Source organism: Haliotis rubra, unplaced genomic scaffold (genome assembly GCF_003918875.1).
Source record: "Haliotis rubra isolate DU_JTF1 unplaced genomic scaffold, ASM391887v1 Scf127, whole genome shotgun sequence".
NCBI lineage: Eukaryota > Metazoa > Mollusca > Gastropoda > Lepetellida > Haliotidae > Haliotis > Haliotis rubra.
Window position 1 is genome coordinate 1,480,355 of NW_025765192.1, and position 20,921 is coordinate 1,501,275.

The 20,921-nt window shown below is 41.5% G+C and overlaps 1 protein-coding gene across 1 annotated transcript; it reads right to left on the bottom strand.

Moving 5' to 3' along the window:
- Nucleotides 1-559: 559 nt before the first annotated feature.
- LOC124266663 lies at nucleotides 560-18,697 on the bottom strand. Its single transcript, XM_046701464.1, is given in 5 exon segments — nucleotides 560-1,690; nucleotides 2,483-2,645; nucleotides 2,647-2,749; nucleotides 3,978-5,149; nucleotides 18,654-18,697. Coding segments are annotated over 5 exon segments (1,863 nt in total). The 5' UTR covers nucleotides 18,666-18,697; the 3' UTR covers nucleotides 560-1,277.
- Between the last annotated feature and the right edge of the window lie 2,224 nt (nucleotides 18,698-20,921).

Here is a 20,921-nt window from a genome sequence, read left to right on the forward strand (position 1 = left end):
GATTGCAACACATTTAAATGTATTAACACGAAGACTGTAAAAGGGCCCATAGTGAATGCCTACAAAATTATCATGCCATTTATGTATCAGACTAAATTTGGTACATCCATTCCGAAGAAATCGAAATGTCGTCTGTATGACCGCACATGGTATATACATAAATCGTCTTAACAATGTAATCGATAATCGATGATTATATAGGTTTGTTTTGTGTTTTGTCATCGGCTGGTCACCAACATCCTTCATCAGGTCCGTATTTCACAAGGGGCGGTGGGGTAGCCTAGTGGTTAAAGCGTTCGCTCATCACGCCGAAGACCCGGGTTCGATTCCCCACATAGGTACAATGTCTGAAGCCAATTCCTGCTGTCCCCCGCCGTGATATTGCTGGAATATTGCTAAAAGCGGCGTAAAACTAAACTCACTCACTCACTCACTCCATGTTTCACAAAGCGATCTGACCTCTACGATGACCGGGGCGATGGGGGAGCCTAGAGGTTAAAGCGTTGGTTCGTCACGCCGAAGACCAGGGTTCGATTCCCCACATGGGTAGTGTAACAAAACTCAGTCAGTCTACGATGATCGTAAGCCTATGTTAAAGGATGGGAGTTACGTTCACCTCAGCGCTACGACCGCTTTGGGACACGGGGAGGTGACTTAGGGCAAATCTAAAATAGCGCACCAACCCATCTCACTGGGAACAAGGAGTGAAAAGGTGTACACTATGTTCAGGGAACCACTTACCCTAAAACAGTTGACATATTTCTAAACAATATACCACGCCACGTGAACATTTATGATACCTGGCATCACTTGATCAGTCTGACGTCATCTTGACGTGACGTCACTGGAAAATGCTCAGTGCATCACAGAATTTCACTTCCTCTCTCACTATACTAACTTTCTACTAACTTTATAACTGTCCCGTCTGTTTATAACATCTCCATAGTCCCAGGGTGATCGTACTTTTGACATGTTCATAGAACGCCAACAGTTCCTATCTCCTCATAGTCTGTTATACCCCGGAGTTGATCTGTCCTCTCCCCAAGTTCATAGAACGGCAATGGTTCCTATATCCCTACATCCTGTTCATTGCTCGGAGTTGATCAAACCTATCCCTGTGTTCATAAAACGGCAACAATTCCTGTCCCTTTACATCATGTTCATAGCCCAGAGTTTAACAAACTTCTCAACATGTTCATAGAATGGCAACAGTTCCTATCTCCTCACATCCTGTTCATAGCCCGGAGTTGATCATAAAAGCAACAGTTCCTATCTCCTCACATCCTGTTCATAGCCCGGAGTTGATCATACCTCTCCCCAAGTTCATAGAACGGCAACAGTTCTGGAGGAACAGGAGGCACCTTTTCATCCATGTCCTCTTCATCATCATCCTTCACAGGCGGATTCAGTTCGTCCTCGATCGCTTTGATCACATCCAGTCTCCTGATCTTCTGTAACGCCGTCTTCAGGTCGTCGACCATGGCCCGCGTGTGATAACGTCGCCATCGGCCTAGCGCTCGTCGGGCGACAATAATCAAAGTTACCCTTGCACCTGTGGTGCTCAGCTCGCTGATGTCCCGTTCTATGGTTTCCGCGCCACGTTTGGGAAAGAAAGGTAAGTTTCTGTACACGTTCACCCAGTCCCGCTCGATAGTCCTTGAAATCACCTTGCAGGCTTTGTCGAGAGGTGCTGGAAGAATAGATCGATATCCATTAATCAAACTGAACATTTTGTATACGTGAACAAGTATTTTATTCATAATAATATTCGGTCATTCCTTCTAAAGTTGATATCGGGGATGACCCAGATTTGATTCACAACATATCATAATCATGTTGTTTATGTGCCCTGTTGTGCTAATCACGGGATAGTTTGCACCGAAAATGTAGACATGGATAATACAATCCTTATCATATGCTTCAGTTTCTAATAATGTTTATCTGGCAAACATGAAACCGTATCAGTACGTAACCCCAACCTTCCGGGTGTATTATGGCATATAGGTTTGATTTGTAACCCCCGTGTTTTAACGGCATTTCCTTCACTGTATAAACATATATAACATGTATAAAGACGAGACTTCCGGTCAGAATAGATCTAAAGTATGCCTTTACATAATTAAAACGGACCAAAGACCGTCTGATGGTAATGATCAGCGCGTTCGCTGAATAACTGTCATCGTCGCCAACAGGTTTTCCATTTGCTCATTATATCCATCACTTGTTTGTCTTGTCCCGACTCGGGGCGGTGGGTTAGCCTAGTGGTTAAAGCGTTCGATCGTCACGCCGAAGGCCCGGGTTCGATTCCCCACATGGGTACAATGTGTCCCCCCGCCGTGATATTGCTGGACTATTGCTAAAATCGGCGTAAAACCCTACGCACTCACTTGTCCCAATTCGATTACTTACACACCCGTGTTATAGCCGGAACAGCGCTACCTGCGCCGTAAAACAACAAACAAACACATCTAAGGCCACCTACTCGCCGTCTTGGCCCGGACTCCTGTGGGTCGACTGTTTCTGGCGTGTACAGGGATGCTGTAGTAGATCTTCTCCACAGCATCGTTGCTCGTCTTACACAACAGGATCCGTCTGGCCAGCTTCAGACTCTTCTCCACCTCCAGGTACTCCTTCTCCTTCCTTCCCCCTCTCTTCCCCTGCCTCCCGCAGTTCCTTCTGGATCAGCTGTATCTCTTCCTCTATCTTCTCCTGTTGGTGGGTCTTCTCCTCCACCCATTTTAACTTGTACCTGCAAGTGTAGGGTAAGGCTTAGCATCAATTTTGATTGTGTTCGGTTGTTTGAGTTAAGATATTTCGAGCTCAACAGGAGACAGTTTTCTGAGCCGCTATTGTGTCAGTGTAATGTTGTCTCCCTTTGCCCTCTTACGAAACTAAATCTAATAATATTCTGTCAGCCAAATTCCGGTTCTCGCCTTTTATATCAAAATGGTTAACGATTAGACCTTTGCTCATTCCATGACATTAAGCCACGTCCCTCTATCACTGTAGTCCTGGTCAAAGAGGCGTTAAACGCCCTCAGCAACTCCCTAGATTCCAGTTTACGCTGATTTACTGCTTTGTGTGAATTAGTCCCTTGCCTCTTAAAGTTGGATTCGTTGTATTAGGGCTCTTTTTGATGCTAGACATAAATGCCGTCATATTACCATCCTCATTTAACCATTTGAGTTTGACATTCTTTTTTCAGAAACTTGATACGAATGACAGTTATAACGATAGTCGCCCCTGTCATACTGCAGAAGTTTACTTCAAAGGCAAGACAACCAGAACACTAAAACCAGAGACCATATAATAGAGGGACGGCCCTCGAGCCAATGCGCAAAACCATCAGCGGTACGGCTTGTACTGCGCAGCCTATCCGGAAGCTGGCGAAAACGTGTGTTCACTTCAGTCATCGATTTCGCGTATTTTCATTGCAAAGGTAAGATGTAATTTTTTCGTTTATTCTCATGTACATACTTATTTTTGCAACAGTGCATCTGAGGTTTATTAGGGTGCTAAAGCATATAATTGTCTTTGTATTTGATGAATACTGTCATGTGTGCTCGTTGTTCTGTGAGAACGATGGCGGAGGTGTAAAATCGGCGAAAGTCCCGATTTTGATTTCCAATAACGGCTACTAATTCTCAATACAAATCCTTAGTTACCGGGGTGTCTATTATATGGTCTCAGCTAGAACTAGGGAGTAATCTTAGGCCGCGTGACTACAGCATATACCACTTTACATTGTGAACATTATCATGATAAATGATGAGTCCAACATCACTCTACACAGATGTTTGTGAGGGGTGATGTAAAGTCGTGGGGCTCCATTCTACCAAGTAAGCCTACGTTGAACTAACGGAACGTGAGTCAGCAGCATGCTGCAGATGCTCAGAGAAGATGTGGACCAACACAAATTGCTTAAAAACTCAAACTACGTCTGCATCTTTATGAACATTATCAGAGAGTGTTCCTACCTGACTGTAGCCAGTTGTCGTTGAAGCCCTGGTAGTCTCTCTTTCAGGTTCTTAAGGTCCTCTGTCAGGACGTCATATGTCTCCGCAGACACATCCGGGTGGCTGTCATCTAACACCACCTTAAAACTCTCTCTCCGGTACTCCTTAAACTCAATCTCCAGCTCGGTATCATTGACCTGCTTCTCTAGATGCTCCTCCTCCCGGAGATGGTTATCTCTCCTCTCGCGCAGGTTCATCACTTCCGTTTCCGCTTTTGAACATTCCAGTTCTGACTGGCTGAGTCTGAAGGTGAGTGAATGGTATTTAGACCTTGATTCCCTCAAAGCTTTTATCTTTTCTTCCTTTAAAGTGTCCAAATCAATTATGTCAATTTTGAGAAATCCTGAATAGGTTTCATCCGTTTTCAGCCATGATGTCATCAGACTCAAAGCGTTTCTTATATTCGTACAAGCATCAGCGAAGATTACAAGGAACAGGACTTTATGGAGATTATGCTTAGAAACGAAATTTTCCACAGGTGGAGTGAGATGGGAGGTAGTGATCCCCTTTCCTTTGAACCGTCTGTAAACTTCTTTGGCGTTTGTCAAACTTAATTCAATGTTTGTACTCCAGGACTGAATCTGTTCCTGATAGTGAGCAGATGTTTCCAGATAACCTTCCTTCTCGGAGTTAGGATCATAGAAGCTCACACAGTACTTATTCATCAACTCACACAACTTCTGACACGAGTGGGTGACATCGCTGATCTTGTCGGGGAGATAACTCTTTAACTTGGCGTACACGTCATGGAAGAGCTGGGAGTTTTCTGCCGAGCCCTTGAAACCAGGAAGTCCGAATTGCATAAGGACGTCATCCACGTTAGTGGAGGAATTGCACTCGAAGATGAGGGCTGCTTTCATGATCGTCTTGGTCGGGTATATAATCTTCTCAATCTCCTGGTGGACTGTCCGTCTCCCGCCATAGTAGGACCTCTCTAATCTGGACAGGCACCTGTGGATGTGTTTGATCTCCATTGTAATGAGCTGTCGAACCTCTTTTAGACACCTAGGTGGGCAGGTTTCGAGTTGGCGAAGCGCGCTTCTCTTCTTATGTTGAGCTGACACGTCCCCCACCATCGTAAACGCCGCTTTAGTTGCCAGCGTCGGCATTCGGTGGTCCAGCACCGGCCGCAACTGCAACAAGATTACGGACAATTAGATGACATTACTAACCATTACATTTCTTGGATGCATAACAATTAGAAATATCCTCCTCATGCAATACACTTTCTTGTCTTAACGTTGTACTTTTCAAACCCCTTGTAACAGCCGTAAACTGAACTTTAAATCACCACTTTGTTCACTGAGGCATTGACCAATATGAAGCCACCGTGTGTGACGACAGGGACGTGTACTTGATTTCAGTGAAACTAAGACATTGACAACTACACTTCCTCGTGATCGATATTTGATCACGTGGTATACCTTTGTAGATTGCTAATGCGTTGCATTCGGGTGTTTATACAGACAACGCGTGCACATTTTGACAATAAGCCGCGTTAACCCCCTGGATGCCGAGGTTTTTTTCAAGGCGCACATTTTCATACGGTTTGAAAAGAGAACGTTGTGCGAGCATTGCGCTCGCGTGGTCCTGGATCTACGTACGGCTATAAATACGATACTCTTTCCATGCATATTCGAAAGGGTATTGAGCCATTGCAAGCAATGGATAGACGGATGAATGTTGGAAAATTTCAGAAACTGCTACGCGGTGTAAAATCGGAATTTGTCTTTGTTTACATTTCAAAGAAACGCAGTCTTTTGAGCACAGCGTTCGTTTTCACACCCAATATGTTTCGTCTCATTTTATCCAGACAGTTGGTATCGGTGACAAAGACCAGTTGCAATTTGATTCTAAAATGTTTGGGGAATTCAGTGATGCATATTTTCAGCTGAATATATGAGCTGAATATGAAAAATTTGTGATGTAATAGGCGTCTCAATACCGGCCTTCGCGAAACATGATTTTGTAAACACTATCCAGTATGGCGGAAAGCGTGTCAGTGTATTTTCGAAAACATCCCAACCGATTCTAGATTCATCGGCAACGTTTCAGAATTATCATTAGCAATTTCATGTAAAACTGATATCAGTGATCATGAATATGTTATTTTTGAAATTCAGTACTCCCAGTAATTATCCGATTGTCACATTTCAAGACATACAGCTGTGATAAAATAATGCTGTGAATCGGGATTTCGTACTGTGTCAAAAATGGCGACATTTTCGATGAAGCCTATTTTAAAGGTAATTTACAGCACTTGAGCTTTGTCTAAAATAATAGTGGATGGTATCAAGAAAAAGGAACTTTCCCGCAGAGTTCGAAACTATGAAGTGTATTTGTGTGCGTGGGATATTTTGATTTTTATTGGACTTCAAATTGAGGGTTGAAAGGGAAGGACATATATGTCCCTGTGGCACCCAGGGGGTTAAGTAACACTGAAAACCTCTCGTCAGGTCATTGTCAGGTCATAATCAGGTCATTATCAGGATATAAAGGTCCCGCATCGCACACATTATGCATGGCTTCATCCTTAATTGTTTTCTAATGCAGAGACCTTTATCACTAGATGTACTGTCACTTGTCCTCTGAGTCGTACTTGGTAAAATGATACAAGTCTGTATATAGAGACTTCCAGCTTATATCCCTACGTTTACGTTTCCTTATTGATTATAGGAAGCTCTGAATACAGTGATTGTACCGGTTCCCCCACAGACCAGAGCGACATTTCCCTGGCGAGAGCGACAAGCATCTAAACGTTCCCTCGGGTTTGACGCAACAAAGTTTATTATTTACAAGTCACTTGATGTTTTTTATTTCGTTCCAGTTGTCAATCGATTTCCAATACAAAACCAAATCTTGAGAAGCAGCATGTCATTTGGGTGTGCAAAACATCTGCTGTTTTAATTAGTTGATATTTACACACACGAATATCCCTTTCCATACAGTCTAACCAGCGTCAGATTCCTAGACTGGTCGCTTGGATTGTAGACGCTACCCGTCCGTGCGACGTCTCCCTGGTTGTAGAGACCACAGGGGGTAGAATCTACAAGGCAACAAACAATGGCGCTGTTTCTGTAGGATATCGGTTTATTTAAGTTATCTTGGGATTTCAGACGCTGATCAGATCGATAAGCCGTCATTGTTAAGCTGAAACCTGGTGTGCTTTTAGTCGGGTATCCATGTATCGAAGTTAATGGCTAAGCATTGTTAATATCAAAATACAATTCGTAAAAATTTACCGATGACGTCTCGTGATGAATACTGTATAGGAGTCCTTTAAAAGTTCATATATGAACGAATATATGACGCTGTTGCATATATATTGTCTCAACATGTAGGTGAGTGTGTGACTGAGTATGGTATGTATGTATGTTGTATTATATGTATGTATGTATGTATGTATGTTTGTATGTCTGTGTGTGTGTGTGTATGTATGTGTGTATGTATGTATATGTCTGTGTGTGTGTAGATGTGTGTATGTATGTATACAGACGGACGAATGGACGAACAAACGCATGCATGTCAGCAACGAGCACACATACACACATCACTGCTACGAGAACTGTTGGGGTAAAATAATGTAACAGAAGAGCTTGAAAACATCTTTCTCCTGATATCCATGAGGCGGGTCATTTTAAAGGCGTACTTAATCTGTGTGCCCCTTTCGCCAATTATAACACTATCAGAAATTCAGACCAATACTTCCGTGTTCGTGCGTGTCCAAGACACGCGCTCATTGGTTGACAGCTGGCTTTAGCTGGAACATCCGTGTACATTGGAACAGATGCGGTTTGAGTCGAGATCGATGACTAATATCTGTGACCGTTTGCTAATTTCCGTTTGATCGTCTGGATTAAACTACCAATACCACAACCCAAAATACTTGGCGACAATGTCTCAAGTTTACGCTATGAGTAGTCCTTGGGTTCAAAGGGGTAGGGATCGGGTTGCGCTATTCCGAGTGTGATTCAAGTCATCAAAAAGACCCGTGGATAAGGAATATATCTTTCCCCACTCTGAATCATATTGGAACAATATTTCTGCATGCATACTTTGATCCGAATCGGTAAGAATAGCACAGTAAGACACTTTCCAATTAATCTATAATAACAAAAGATGACACCGAGAGATATTGCGTCCAGATCCCTAAATTTCGGAGAAAGGTGTCTTCATGTGTAAGATAGATGTAACGCTTCGAGACCTGATCTAAAAGCATTGCACAAGAAAATATGGAAACTAACCTGCCTTTATCTATTGTGTACATTGTGTACGTTTATGCTTTGTCTTTGTGTGATCTTCAAAGTATATGACCAGTAAATAAAACAGGGGTAACACACACACACACACACACACACACGCACGCACGCACGCACGCACGCACGCTCGCACAAACACAGCTGGACATCTTATTAGTTGTAACCAAAACCGAGTTTACGGTGTTATACCCCACACTAACACACAGGTCTTCAAAGACTACTTCGGAACGATCTACACAAAGCTTGAAGCCTTATTACTTGACGCCCAAATAGGTAGATCTTAAAATCCAACATATACAACGTTATCGCAAGTGGCAATATATGCTATCGAACATAATATCGTTTTGACATGTTGCTGTCAATATGTAATTGATTGCTGTTAATGACAGCATGGATATTGACAGGCTGATACACACCTGAGTGATTAATGACCTGATATTGACAACAGGAGTCGATATCAATATACCTGCCGCTACGCGATGTTGTTTATTGCGTTTACAGTAAACAACCTCTGTCTCTACGGTCGTTAACTTCGAGTCGCACAGTGAGAATAGAAAAGAACCTCCGAATTAATAAAGCAAACGTTTTTAATTGTTGACACTGACTCCGTCCAGTACACTGATTACAATAAAATGAACTTAATCGAACTTCAGTTCAGATCTCGTCATTATAATCAGCGCACAACAATGTCATTGTTCTGTCCCTTTACGTCTGGTACAATTAGCCCAACTAAACACTCCACTTGATATACACGACTTTAATAAAATTTGGAGTTGTTTGTCTTCCAGATTTTGCTAAACACTTGCGCACTTTAACGTTTCAGTTACGGTATATTGATACATATTGGCAACTGTAAGAATTTTTGTAAAAATACTTGTAATAGATTTGGATGTACCTAAAGTGAATGAGTAAGTTCGGTTTTACACTGCTTTTGGCAATATTCTAGCAATATCACGGCGGGAACACCAGAAATGGTCTTCACACATTGTACCTTTGTAGGGAATCGAACCAAGGCCTTTGGCGTGACGAGCGAACACTTTAACCATTAGACTACACCTCCGCCTTACATACTCTAAGGGGGTGTACAAGAATCAATACACTTTGGGTCCTTACAGACTGTTGAATATAAAGAACCAAATATTTTCCTTGAACATAAGAAATTTATATTACAAAAGCCCCAAAACATCAGACGATTCGGACAGTTTCCAAGACTCGTGTATATGAATCAGTATTTTATAGTGATGATACTAGGTGTTCGCGAAAACGTGAAAGGGTCTTTCCTAACGGTGGCACATGCAAGCATGCAAGAACATATGTTTGTACGTGCCAAGATAAAGGCTTGGTGACTTGCCTGACCGTGTGTCATCGAGACGGCATCGATATGTGTTCATTATATCAATCATTGGTTTGTCACTGTCACATTAAGATTAGAATTTACAAATAGCATATCCATGTCCGAAGCCGAACCTATGTCTGAGATGACAACAAACGTTTTAACCTCTTGGCTATACATATCTCTAGTAAAATGGCCTTAAAATATACACACATTTCAATTCAAAATTCAAAAATGTGTACACAGCTGCCCCCCTCCCTACAGTAACATTATTTACTTGTATGACTGTCGCAACAGAATGAAACAAACAATATCAAGATGTGTGGCCAACAAGAGGCCTGAAGTAAAATGTGTATATGACAATGGTCTTCATAAGGTGCTAACATTAGATCTGTATACGCTATACCATAATGTTATTGTCTGTGGTCTAGTGGATTGGGCTTCTGCCCGGAGAGCGGAAGGTCTGTGGTTCGATCCCCGCAGCGTCACACCAAAAGGAGTTAAAAGCTGGCAATTGTTGTTACCGTGCATGGCTCTCTGCATTTAGTTGCTAAAACAAGCAGTGATAACCCAGGATGAGTGTCTGAGTGAGGTATCACAGCTGCATTGTGTCTCAGTGGCTTTGTACTATAATTCAGGCTTTAGTGGGGCGGCGGGGTAGCATAGTGGTTAAAGCGTTCTCCCGTCACACTGAAGACCCGGGTTTGATTCCTTACATGGATAGTGTTTATACCCCGTTTCTGGTGCCCCTCGCTGTGTTGTTGCTTGATTACAGCGCCATTAAAATATACTCACTCACCGGAGACACACAACCAGATGTATGAACGTTGCCATATAAAGTACAGTAATCTTGAACGCAATGTCAAACACTTTTAAGTAGTATGTGGGAAAGTGCATGCATGTCGCTATGTAATTGGAATAATTAACGCGTCATTAAACCCCGTTCCACCTTTCCTCAACCCGGTGATGAACGTGGGGAAGTAGACCACGTGGCCATTAACTGCACTGGGGAATTGTGTGGATGTAGATTTCATGTCGCTGGCATGGATTTCACGTCAACACATGCGGCACTACTTTACATGTGTGATTAATTACCGCCTAGGTCATGACATTGACTTGGGGGACGTAATGACCGTAGGGTTATCTCACATAATTATATCCACCGTACAGTTAGGCAGGGGTAATGAGTTGGTATGGCCTGGTGTTCCCAGACCCTGAAGACAAATGGTTCTAATGCAAACATATAACTCCATTTAAATAGAAAAAGAGCCCTAGTGAGCGCAAAGATTCAGAATTCAGAGATTCCTTAACCTGAGGAATTCTTGACTTGTTTCAATCATCTAGAGCTTTTGAAGTGCAGCAAGGGTAAGGCGAAGCGAAAATAATGTGGATCGGGGATCGTGGGACAGACTCTGGTATTCCTTGACCAGTCAAATGCGTCAAGAATTACTGTGATTCTCTTCCATGTACTACAGCTACTTGTGGTTTTCTCCATATGTGTAACTGTATATATAATTTTCTTGTTTATTGTATAGAGCGACGTTTCGGTGTAGGTTCTTACACCGTTTTCAAGCTATCCAACTTCAACCTTCCAACTCCACCCCAGTGGACAAGGCGGTTGCAACCAGTGCATTGGCTGAATGTCTCCCAGCAAAGTACGTCGTTTCACCGTACATACAACTGGAGTGACCGGCCAAGACATGATCATTTACAGATCAGTGTAACATTGCTAGAGTATAAAACAACACTCATTCACCCCCTAACCAGGTTGTTCCACGAACGTTACCTTATACGCTGCAAAGACACATGTATACGTACGTGCAAACACCTAGTTGCGGGTACAGCAACGTGCAGTGAACATTGACAAAGTACTGTGACTATGTGTCCCAGTCCACCCATCTGTGAATGGGCACCTCGTTAGGATGAAAAGCCACAATAACTCGGTGCGCCTAGTGGCTGCAAGAGTTGTATACTCCCCAGGGAGTTGAGATTGATAATGCGATGTGCCGTTGAGATTGACATCCAATGATCGAGGGAAAAATACCAGCGCCTTGAGCATGCACCAGTGCGTGGATATGTGCGCTATATAAATATACTATAATAATAATAATAATAATAATAACCAGGTTGTTCCACGAACGTTACCTTATACGCTGAAAGACAACTAACCAATATTTAATCACATAATTCTCCAATGACCAAATTAAACTGTTTTTGATGTTTTTACCTGTGTTGATTGTTTGTTTACATTTTCGTATGTTTGCTGTTAATTATTATTCAGGGTTTGGTTTACGTGTCCTACAGGCGTAGGTGGGCCAGGCCTGCAGACCTCTTCACAGACGCCATATTGACCTATGTAAGACCGACCGACAGAGTGCACACACCACCACCACCGAGAATGGATATTGTATACATCTACATATATACCACACTCCCATTGTCACAGTACATCTAGGTGGCGGTACCAGTCTAGGACTACCAATGTACAAGACATGCGTGACAGACTTTCTACAGTGTCATCCGTGCATATAGGATAAGCGCATTCTCATGTTTGTCCGGTGCCACCCGCTACCTGGGCAACGTGGTGGCAGGCGGGATCGTCTTTAACAGGCACAAATTGTGTGAGACACGTCCTCGTCTTGTCTGTCGCTAAGACGAACCCACTATAACATGGAAGCAGATCAACCGGGACTCAAGGTCGAAGTGTTTGTTTTTTCCGGTTGAATGGTGTCGGGGGATAATTGTATGGATGGATGAATAAACCATACACTGGATAAACGGGGCTGACTTATCCGAACTCTCCACAGAGACTAGACGTTATTGGAAGCACGGAAGAAGTGGCTTTTATGGGCAGCTCATCGATTGGTAATTGCTGGACATATATGACGGCTTAGAGGATACCCCTGGTGACCTTTATCTAATGACAGTCTACAAAGAGTGGATTGGATTGTTGGGAACGTGAAGATTTCAGTGTCACTCAAACTGTACTTTCGACTATTTATGAAATGAAACTGTGTACATTTGCTGTAGAATTGAATACTCTTTTGCAATTAAACAGATGTTCATTTATATATGCATTTGTTTTCTTTTCAAGTTTGGTTAAACACACTGTAAACTTTCTTTTGAGCACTAGTTTATATTTATAGACGATGTGTGAGAGTATTTACATGTACTGGGAACATATAATATTTTTCCCACACCGGGGTCTAGTGGGTTGCTCTGTCAGGGGAACATCTAATACCGCCATATACTGAAGACATTGAGGCATGGTGAGTACAATTGTTTATAGAATACAGCCCATTACAGTGGTTAAAGCGTTCCTCGTCACGCCGCTCTAGACCAGGGTTCGATTCCCCACTGGGTACAATGTGTGAAGCCCATTTCTGGTGTTCCCTGTCGTGATGTTGCTGGAATATTGCTAAAAGCGGCGTAAAACCAAACTCACTCACTCACTAATCCAGGAACTTTGTGAGCGTTCTTCAGCATGTTCCTTAACAGAATTATTCTTATTAAATCTCACACATAGCTTTTTCTCGGGGACAGTATATTTAGATTTACCTTCAAGGCCCTCAGCGGCAAGAGATGCCAAAGCGTCTTTCTCCTATACGTTAATTAGCACTTCATCCAACAATTTTCTTGACATGTTGACACTTCAAGACAACTGGGATATTGGTGGGTCAAGCTGTTTAATGTGAAAGGCTATTTGAGATAAGTGCCTCAAGTACTTACTCTGTCCAAACAGTCACTATAGAAATAACTACGTTGTTACGCATCAAACATGTAAGTAAATTCACCGATCCCAGCTTGACGTGGAACACTGAAGAAATCTGATCCATTAAATAAGATCGGGTACAAATTCTATCCCGTTGTGTTTGTTATTAAATTCCCAAACCACACCACATACTGTTACCAAATTGTCTTTAATACGATACTATGTCGCCGCGGAAGTCCTTAATTCGTTTTAAAACCAACATATTATTGAATATGTGTATATCGTTTCTCATATTCACATCCGTTTCCTACCGATGTAACTAATATGAACCCTTGAAATCACGGCTAGTGGGAGCCTTTTGTTAACAACCAACAACAGAGGTCACTGAGGTCCTTTATATGAGATTTATAGCTGTCGATATCATTGCTGGTTTCAATATGTGTATATCTTCCTTTATATGTTGGAAATAAACGATGAGATTGACTGGAGTGGCGACTTTTCGTGTCATTACAACCGATTCCAGTTACCTCCCTTTAATTATACAACCAAGCTCTTGACGTTGAGGTGTATTATTTGCCAGTGCTACTCGTGTTTCGGAGAACACGTAGCTCTTACTTTGCCTTTTACTGCTGTAGATTATACATACTGATTGTAGTTGGTACGTAGGTTGGACTCTTATCTTTGGTAAATACAACTCTCAATGCACATTAATGTTGATTAATTACAAAGGATATGGCGTGTGTAAAAACCCGTTGATGCGGACCGTTTCCTCGATACTGGCAACTGGAGAAAGAGTATCACTTCAATAAAGTTAAGGGTCAAACGATTTGTTTGAGACAGTATAAGTCTGGGTGTAAAGTCTTAAGTGTGTTTTTCAACGCATAAACGTACTTGCGTACTCATTGTAAGTATTAACAATTACGTCACGTGGACTGTTTTTGTGTGACCCGAGTTTGAACCGAGTGGGGTGAACTATGTACGTGACATGTCAGGTTTGTAATATACTGACAATGTTTTTGCATTTTTATGTTGTACTGACGAGAACTACGAGTGTGTAACAGCCATCATACTTCGTACATCAACCTAGTTTATTGTGTAAACATCGTTAACATTATCAGCCTGTCCGTCCACGGTAGATATAATTATCATAGGATATTTATATAGCGCGGGCCACGCAACTAGTGCATGCTCAAGGCGCTGAGATACATAACATTACTCATGTATATAAATGAGTGAGTGAGTATGGTTTTACGCCGTTTACAGCAATATCACGGACACCAGAAATGGGCTTCACACATTGTACCCATGTGGGGAATCGAATCCGTGTCTTCGGCGTGACGAGCGAACGCTTCAACCACAAGGCTATCCCACCGCGACCATGTATATGAATGCTTTACCGACAGTACTGTTCAGCACTTGCTTGATAACGGTTTCAGCGAAACGTCACATGCATTGTAATAAAGAGATTGTTGTCCATAGAACTATTCCCTTGTTCATCACACCAACAGCTTAGTGCATAAAACGTTAGCTAGTCACGTTGAAGACCCGGGTTCGATTCCTCACTTGAGTACAATGTGTGAAGCCCATTTCTGGTGTTCCCCGTCGTGATATTGCTGAAAGCGGCGTAAAGGAAAGTACTCACTCACTTATTACACCAACTTGTAAATGACACTCAAGTTGTTATGTGTGTACATGTGTGTGCGTGTATCAGCAAAGATGTCTTGTATCTCTTAATGTACATGTATATGTTGTCGAAATGATTTTGCACCTCTTATTGCGTTGACAGCGATCTGCAAGTAAATGTATCGTTAACTTAAGGGTTGTTTGTCCACAATTACCAGGGCTCGAGTTAAGCATTTAGAACTTGCACTGGTGCAACCTGAAACTGCTAAATGCAACCTCTTATGTATATCACTTGCGCCCAGTGCATGTTAATATTTTGTGTTCAAAGAACACAGACTTCAGCTGGAAAACAGAATGATGATGAGGAACAGTGACTTGATTATTGGAACAGTGACTGATTGTTGTTCATGAACAGTGACTGAAGGACTTGCTGTTCATGAAAGTTTATAAGATTTTATGAATTAAGCAGTAAGATAACTACAGATTTCTATTGTAGGGTATAATAAATTAAGCACGCGTGCTCAGCGTTGACCTATACAACATGGGTGAAAGCCAAATATACACGAGCATTGAAGACATGGGTACTGACAAACATCTAGGATTAGAACAAACCTTTTAGGCTTCTGTCATGTCCAAGGGTCGTATCTTAAACTAACATCTAATCACTGAAATTGAAATATATTACTGAAAGATTGGTAAGGTATCTTACGACATAAAAAGAACCCAAAAGACGGTCTACAGTTTCAGAACTGCAGTCACCTAGACGTGCCAGCCACGACATACAGTACATGGGCTGTATTGGATAGATTAGAATAGAACGTATCTCCACATGCCTACTTGTCGCGTCGTAGAAGACTGGAACATATGTGCCACAGCAACAGTAAACCTTGGTGTAAAGTAGTAGCTATCAGAGTACAACTGTACAGTCAGCTCTCGTTAATCCGACACTCATTAATCCGACAATCACCTTAATCCGACCAAATATTAGGGAACCATTTAAAACAGTGATAATTACTCTCGTTAATCCGACATTCTCGCATTCCGACTCCGACACACCAATCTAGCAACTGATTATTGTAAATACATTGTAAAAACATTCGTTAATCCGATAATCAACACAGCCGGTCGGATAATCCGACCGTATACAAACAATCACACGTGAGTAGTAATTAGCGTGTGCCTTACTGGCTGCTTGACATCGACGTCAGTGAACATCACACTTGTTAATTAGGAACACAGGATAATTTTCTGAGACGATTTAATCAAGAAATAACAGTAGAGCGAGCAGAAGTTTTATGTGAAGATTGGACGATCAACCGTATCTGACATCCTGAAGCAGTCTGCTTAGTGGTTGAGCGTCTCTACGACTGATTCCAATGTATATAACGACACGAAACACAGAAGAGAGAGGTTAACGGTTTGAGGATGAGTTTGTTCATAATTTCCACCGCCAACATCACAATCATCACCATCCTCATCGTCATGTTATCATCAACGATGTTGTTATTCTTTTATCAATCATTATGATTGAATTGACAGGTATATGTACATCGTGTAAGTTTGTTTTTGTTAATATATAATATATCTCTAAAATACTGCCGATGTGACTTTATTTTTTAACTCACTCACTTGAACATTTCAGCTGAGTTCCGTTGACACAGTTATTACATTCATTTCATTGCCTGTCCTATAAGACCTCCTCCTTTATTTTTTTATCACCATTGCTAGGTGTTATAGTGTTCTTCGTTAACATGATCAGAACATCTGTGTTAAATCTTTGTCACGCATTCCATATGCCGGCTAGCACACACCTATACCTGAACCGATGGCTACCACAAACATGGACGTGTTAGAGATATATTCTAGAATCTTATCACCACTGAATCAATAGTCTCAGATGAATCAACTAACCTTTCAGTTTGCCACCTTTTGCCTCTTAAAACTCATCAAACCTTACTTCAAAGAACAAACAATGTCGTAAATATAGTTCGCAGGTACCTTTACAAAATCTTTTACAATCACGCCGATTACTTGGTGTCTATTTCACGTGCAACGTACACGCTGATATGAGCAAACCACCCATTGACCGAGTCCATTGTCAATTTTGACAAGCGGCGTGAAAATGATGGCTTGCGTAGCAAAGATCACGTGACTTGTTGGTACCCGTTTCCACCACAAAGCAATTGATCGGTTTTCGATCGGAGACAAATAATTCGGCACAAAACACAGCGCCATTTGATATATCACAGGTTTATGATGCCGTTTGTAGTCACGAAACATACGGTGATGAACCGCGCCCTCAAAGCTGAACGAGAAACTGTCATTAACAGTTATGCGGTGTAAATATATTTGGTAGATTTAAAAAGGACTTCGGTAACTATCCTAATGTTTTGCATAACTACCCCGAAAAAACAATTATGTAACTGAGAAGCAAGAATGTTTGTTTCATTAAGCTGAATGGTCCCCATTTACGCTTTAATTGTAATATTAAACCCAGCACAACACTCATCGGTGTTGAGCGTTTACTACAGTATATTTAGGCTTCGGGTCATTGTGTACCATATCGTATGTACATAAAAGCCTACGACCTTAAAGTGCTGAAAATATCTCTAAAGATGGAGTGAATTGGATTTCGCATATAATTTGAACAGTATTCTATTTATATTATGGCGTGTCAGCTTAATGTGGGATAACAGCCTGGAATGGTACGTGTGTATCATGCCATTTAGAAAGTGGTAAAATGTGACACATGTTATATTTGATACTCTTGGGTTGATTCCCTTCAGTAATTCGAACCCACTCTCTCAGAGTGTGGAGTGTCATCACTACTGTCTGTAAATGATCGAGTCTGGACCAGACAATCCAGTGATCAACAACATGAGCATCGACCTGCGCAATTGGGAACTGATGACATGTGTCAACCAAGTCAGCGAGCCTGACCACCGGATCCCGTTAGTCGCCTCTTACGACAAGCATGGGTTATTGAAGATCAATATTCTAACCCAGACCTTCACGGGTTGACGGTTTAGGAGTGACTATATCGGCCACGATTATTCGCATGTGAACTGAACAAACAATCCGACATGGAAAACGTGTGAAAATATATTGATGCTGTTCATAATTTGTGAATTGAGTAGCATATATATCGACAAATCAAGTTTAGATTTAACAGAAATAATCAGCTATCAGGAAACCCGTGATGGTCCGGGTTAAAATGAGTCTTCAGTAACCCATGCTTGTCGTAAGAGGCGACCAACAGGATCGGGTGGTCAGGCCCGCTGACTTGGTTGACATATGTCATCGGTTCCCAATTGCGCAGATCGATGCTCATGTTGTTGATCACTGGATTGTCTGGTCCAGACTCGATTATTTACAGACCGCCGCCATATAGCTGGACTATTGCTGAGTGCGGCGTAAAACTAAACTCACTCACTCACTCAGCTATCAGGAAAAGACGATTACATTTTTAAAAGAGACAATACAACGTAATTTGGTTTCATAATATTCACTTTCACCGATACAACTAAATATGTAAACACTGCAGACAATGTGGCTATTCAATTGTCAAACAAGAGACAAGGTTACGTTTAACGATAAAAACGCCACACAAAATATCACAAGTCAATTATCCAATAACGTAATTTGTTTTAAAACCCAGAAAAAAACACACAATATAGCTATATATACAAGCGGTCAACACTTTCACTTACCTTTAAAGCCATATTAAATCCACTCTCACGTCCACTCCTACCAACGTCTCCAAGCCTAATGTCGTCGGATACCGCGATAGCGGCTCGGCGACTCTCAAATACTTGCAGCGTTCAAACAATCGCGCTTAGCGACCCACGTTCGAACGATCGATCACTCGATAGCGCTATTGAATATCTCCCAAATGGTCGCTCCATAAATTTTCAAAGCTTTTTTTCTTAAACGCCAATCGTTGACTAACCCTACGGCCCACTTCAGCGCGACTAACAATCCCTGTAGGCAAATCTGGCTCGAATTCTGTACATGCTGTTGAATAACAAATGAATGAAATCCCTACAGATTCCCTTCCCAGCTAAAGCAAAGTCATGTCGTGTCGGCCGATCGCCCTCTACAGCTAAGAGTTCTAACGCTCGATTGTTTAAAATGTTTGATTGAAAAACAAACATGGTATAGTAGCACAGGGTTATCAGAGACCATGATTTAGGGAATCGTCAAGCCGATCATCGACTATCTTGGATTATGTTTGTTTTCCTTTATTCTTGTCTTAAGTTCGGGTTCAGGCCAGGTGAGGCAGGTTTGAAAGGCGTTTGATTGTCTCAAGCATATACTTTGATTGTATGTAGTGTAAACGCAGCTCCTTGCAGTGTTTTCAGTAGCGAGTTTCTGTGTAAGGGGCTTGTATGGTATCAGTAAATCCTTTTTATGGCTTCGCTGTTTGAGGACAATGCCCTCAGCGGACTTGTGTTAAACATTGATGACACATTCCCTTGGGGTCGGCGTGTTTCAACTTTAGTATCAGATACACCGGGAAACTATCAATCAGTTTTTGGCTAGAAATGTAACAAATAATAAGTTGTTATTTAATGGTGATGTACTTCATACGGTATGACAGTTGTGTTTTGGATCCTAGATTTGCAGCATTTCGTTTTATGCTCTCAAACTATGTAATTTGTTTGGTCAATTTTTAAATTATGGTCATAATATTTGAAATGTTGTCTATTGTATGCATGAGTTAATACCCTTTGTCAAAAACCAATGCTTTTCGTAAGAGGCAAATGACGGCATTGGTTGAGATATGCCATCGTATCCCAACTGCGTAGATCGATGATCATGATGTTGATCACTGGATTGTCTGGTCCAGACTCGTTTATTTACAGATCGCCACCACTTAGCTGAAATATTGCTGAGTACCGCTTTAAAATAGACAAACCAAAACTGCATTACTTCGGGGTTTTATCCCATCTCAAACAGACACGCCATATCTGGTGTTATAGTGTTCAAAGAAGGTCAAATCGACTTCATTCACACTATGAAAACAAAGAGATTAATTCACTTTGGAAATATGAAACTTCAAAACAATGTGTTTCAACAAACTATCACCATCGAAAACACAGTCTACCCCATTCGCTTCTGACTTTCTGTGTATTAAGAGGATATCTTAGTTTCAGGGTTTATCATCTTCGCGGATAATGTTCGCGTCAATAATGGGAGGACAGGGTAATGGATGGGTTGATGATGAAACTGAAATACCTCTTTCTTTCTCCGCCTGTGCGTCATTCTTCTCTCTGTCTCCAACGTCCCTGGATCAGTATATTTTCTCCCGATGCAGTGAAGCAATGTATGTTCCGTTATAATCTGCCGTAAGCCGATATTCAGCTCTGACGTAATGCGTCAGGATCACACACCAATGGTCAGGGACAAATCAGTGGATCTGGATTATGTACAGAAAGGTGAGGCTGAATAATGTAAGTTATAAATAGAATTTGTCCACAAAGTCTTAAACAGTTGAAAAAAACCCCGATAAATCGAATATGAATTATATTATTATATCATCATCATCTATTTATGACGACAGGTGTTTGTATACTTTATGTAATTAATTACTACCCTTACAAAACTCTCATTTACAAAAAAAACCTTATACTTGTTTTAAAGTCAGAAAATAAGAAAGTCTTACAAGAAAGATCACTTTATAAAACTATATGAACGAAAGCAGTTATTGAATTCATGAACATTATGTTAAACCACTGTGAGTTATCTGGTGTAATGTTGTTTTATACAGGATAAGACACGGACTCCTGTCTATGCTATATGTATCTCTGTGTTAAATTGTCTCCTATAGAGTCATTATGACTTGTCGGTGATATGTACATGGCAAAGTTTCACACATTGACAACGTGTAATGTGCTCTCTGAGCCAGTTTGTAGTGAGAAGACGGGCGTCTTGCCATGACACAGTTACACCTGGCATTTTACCGTTTAGAGTCGCCT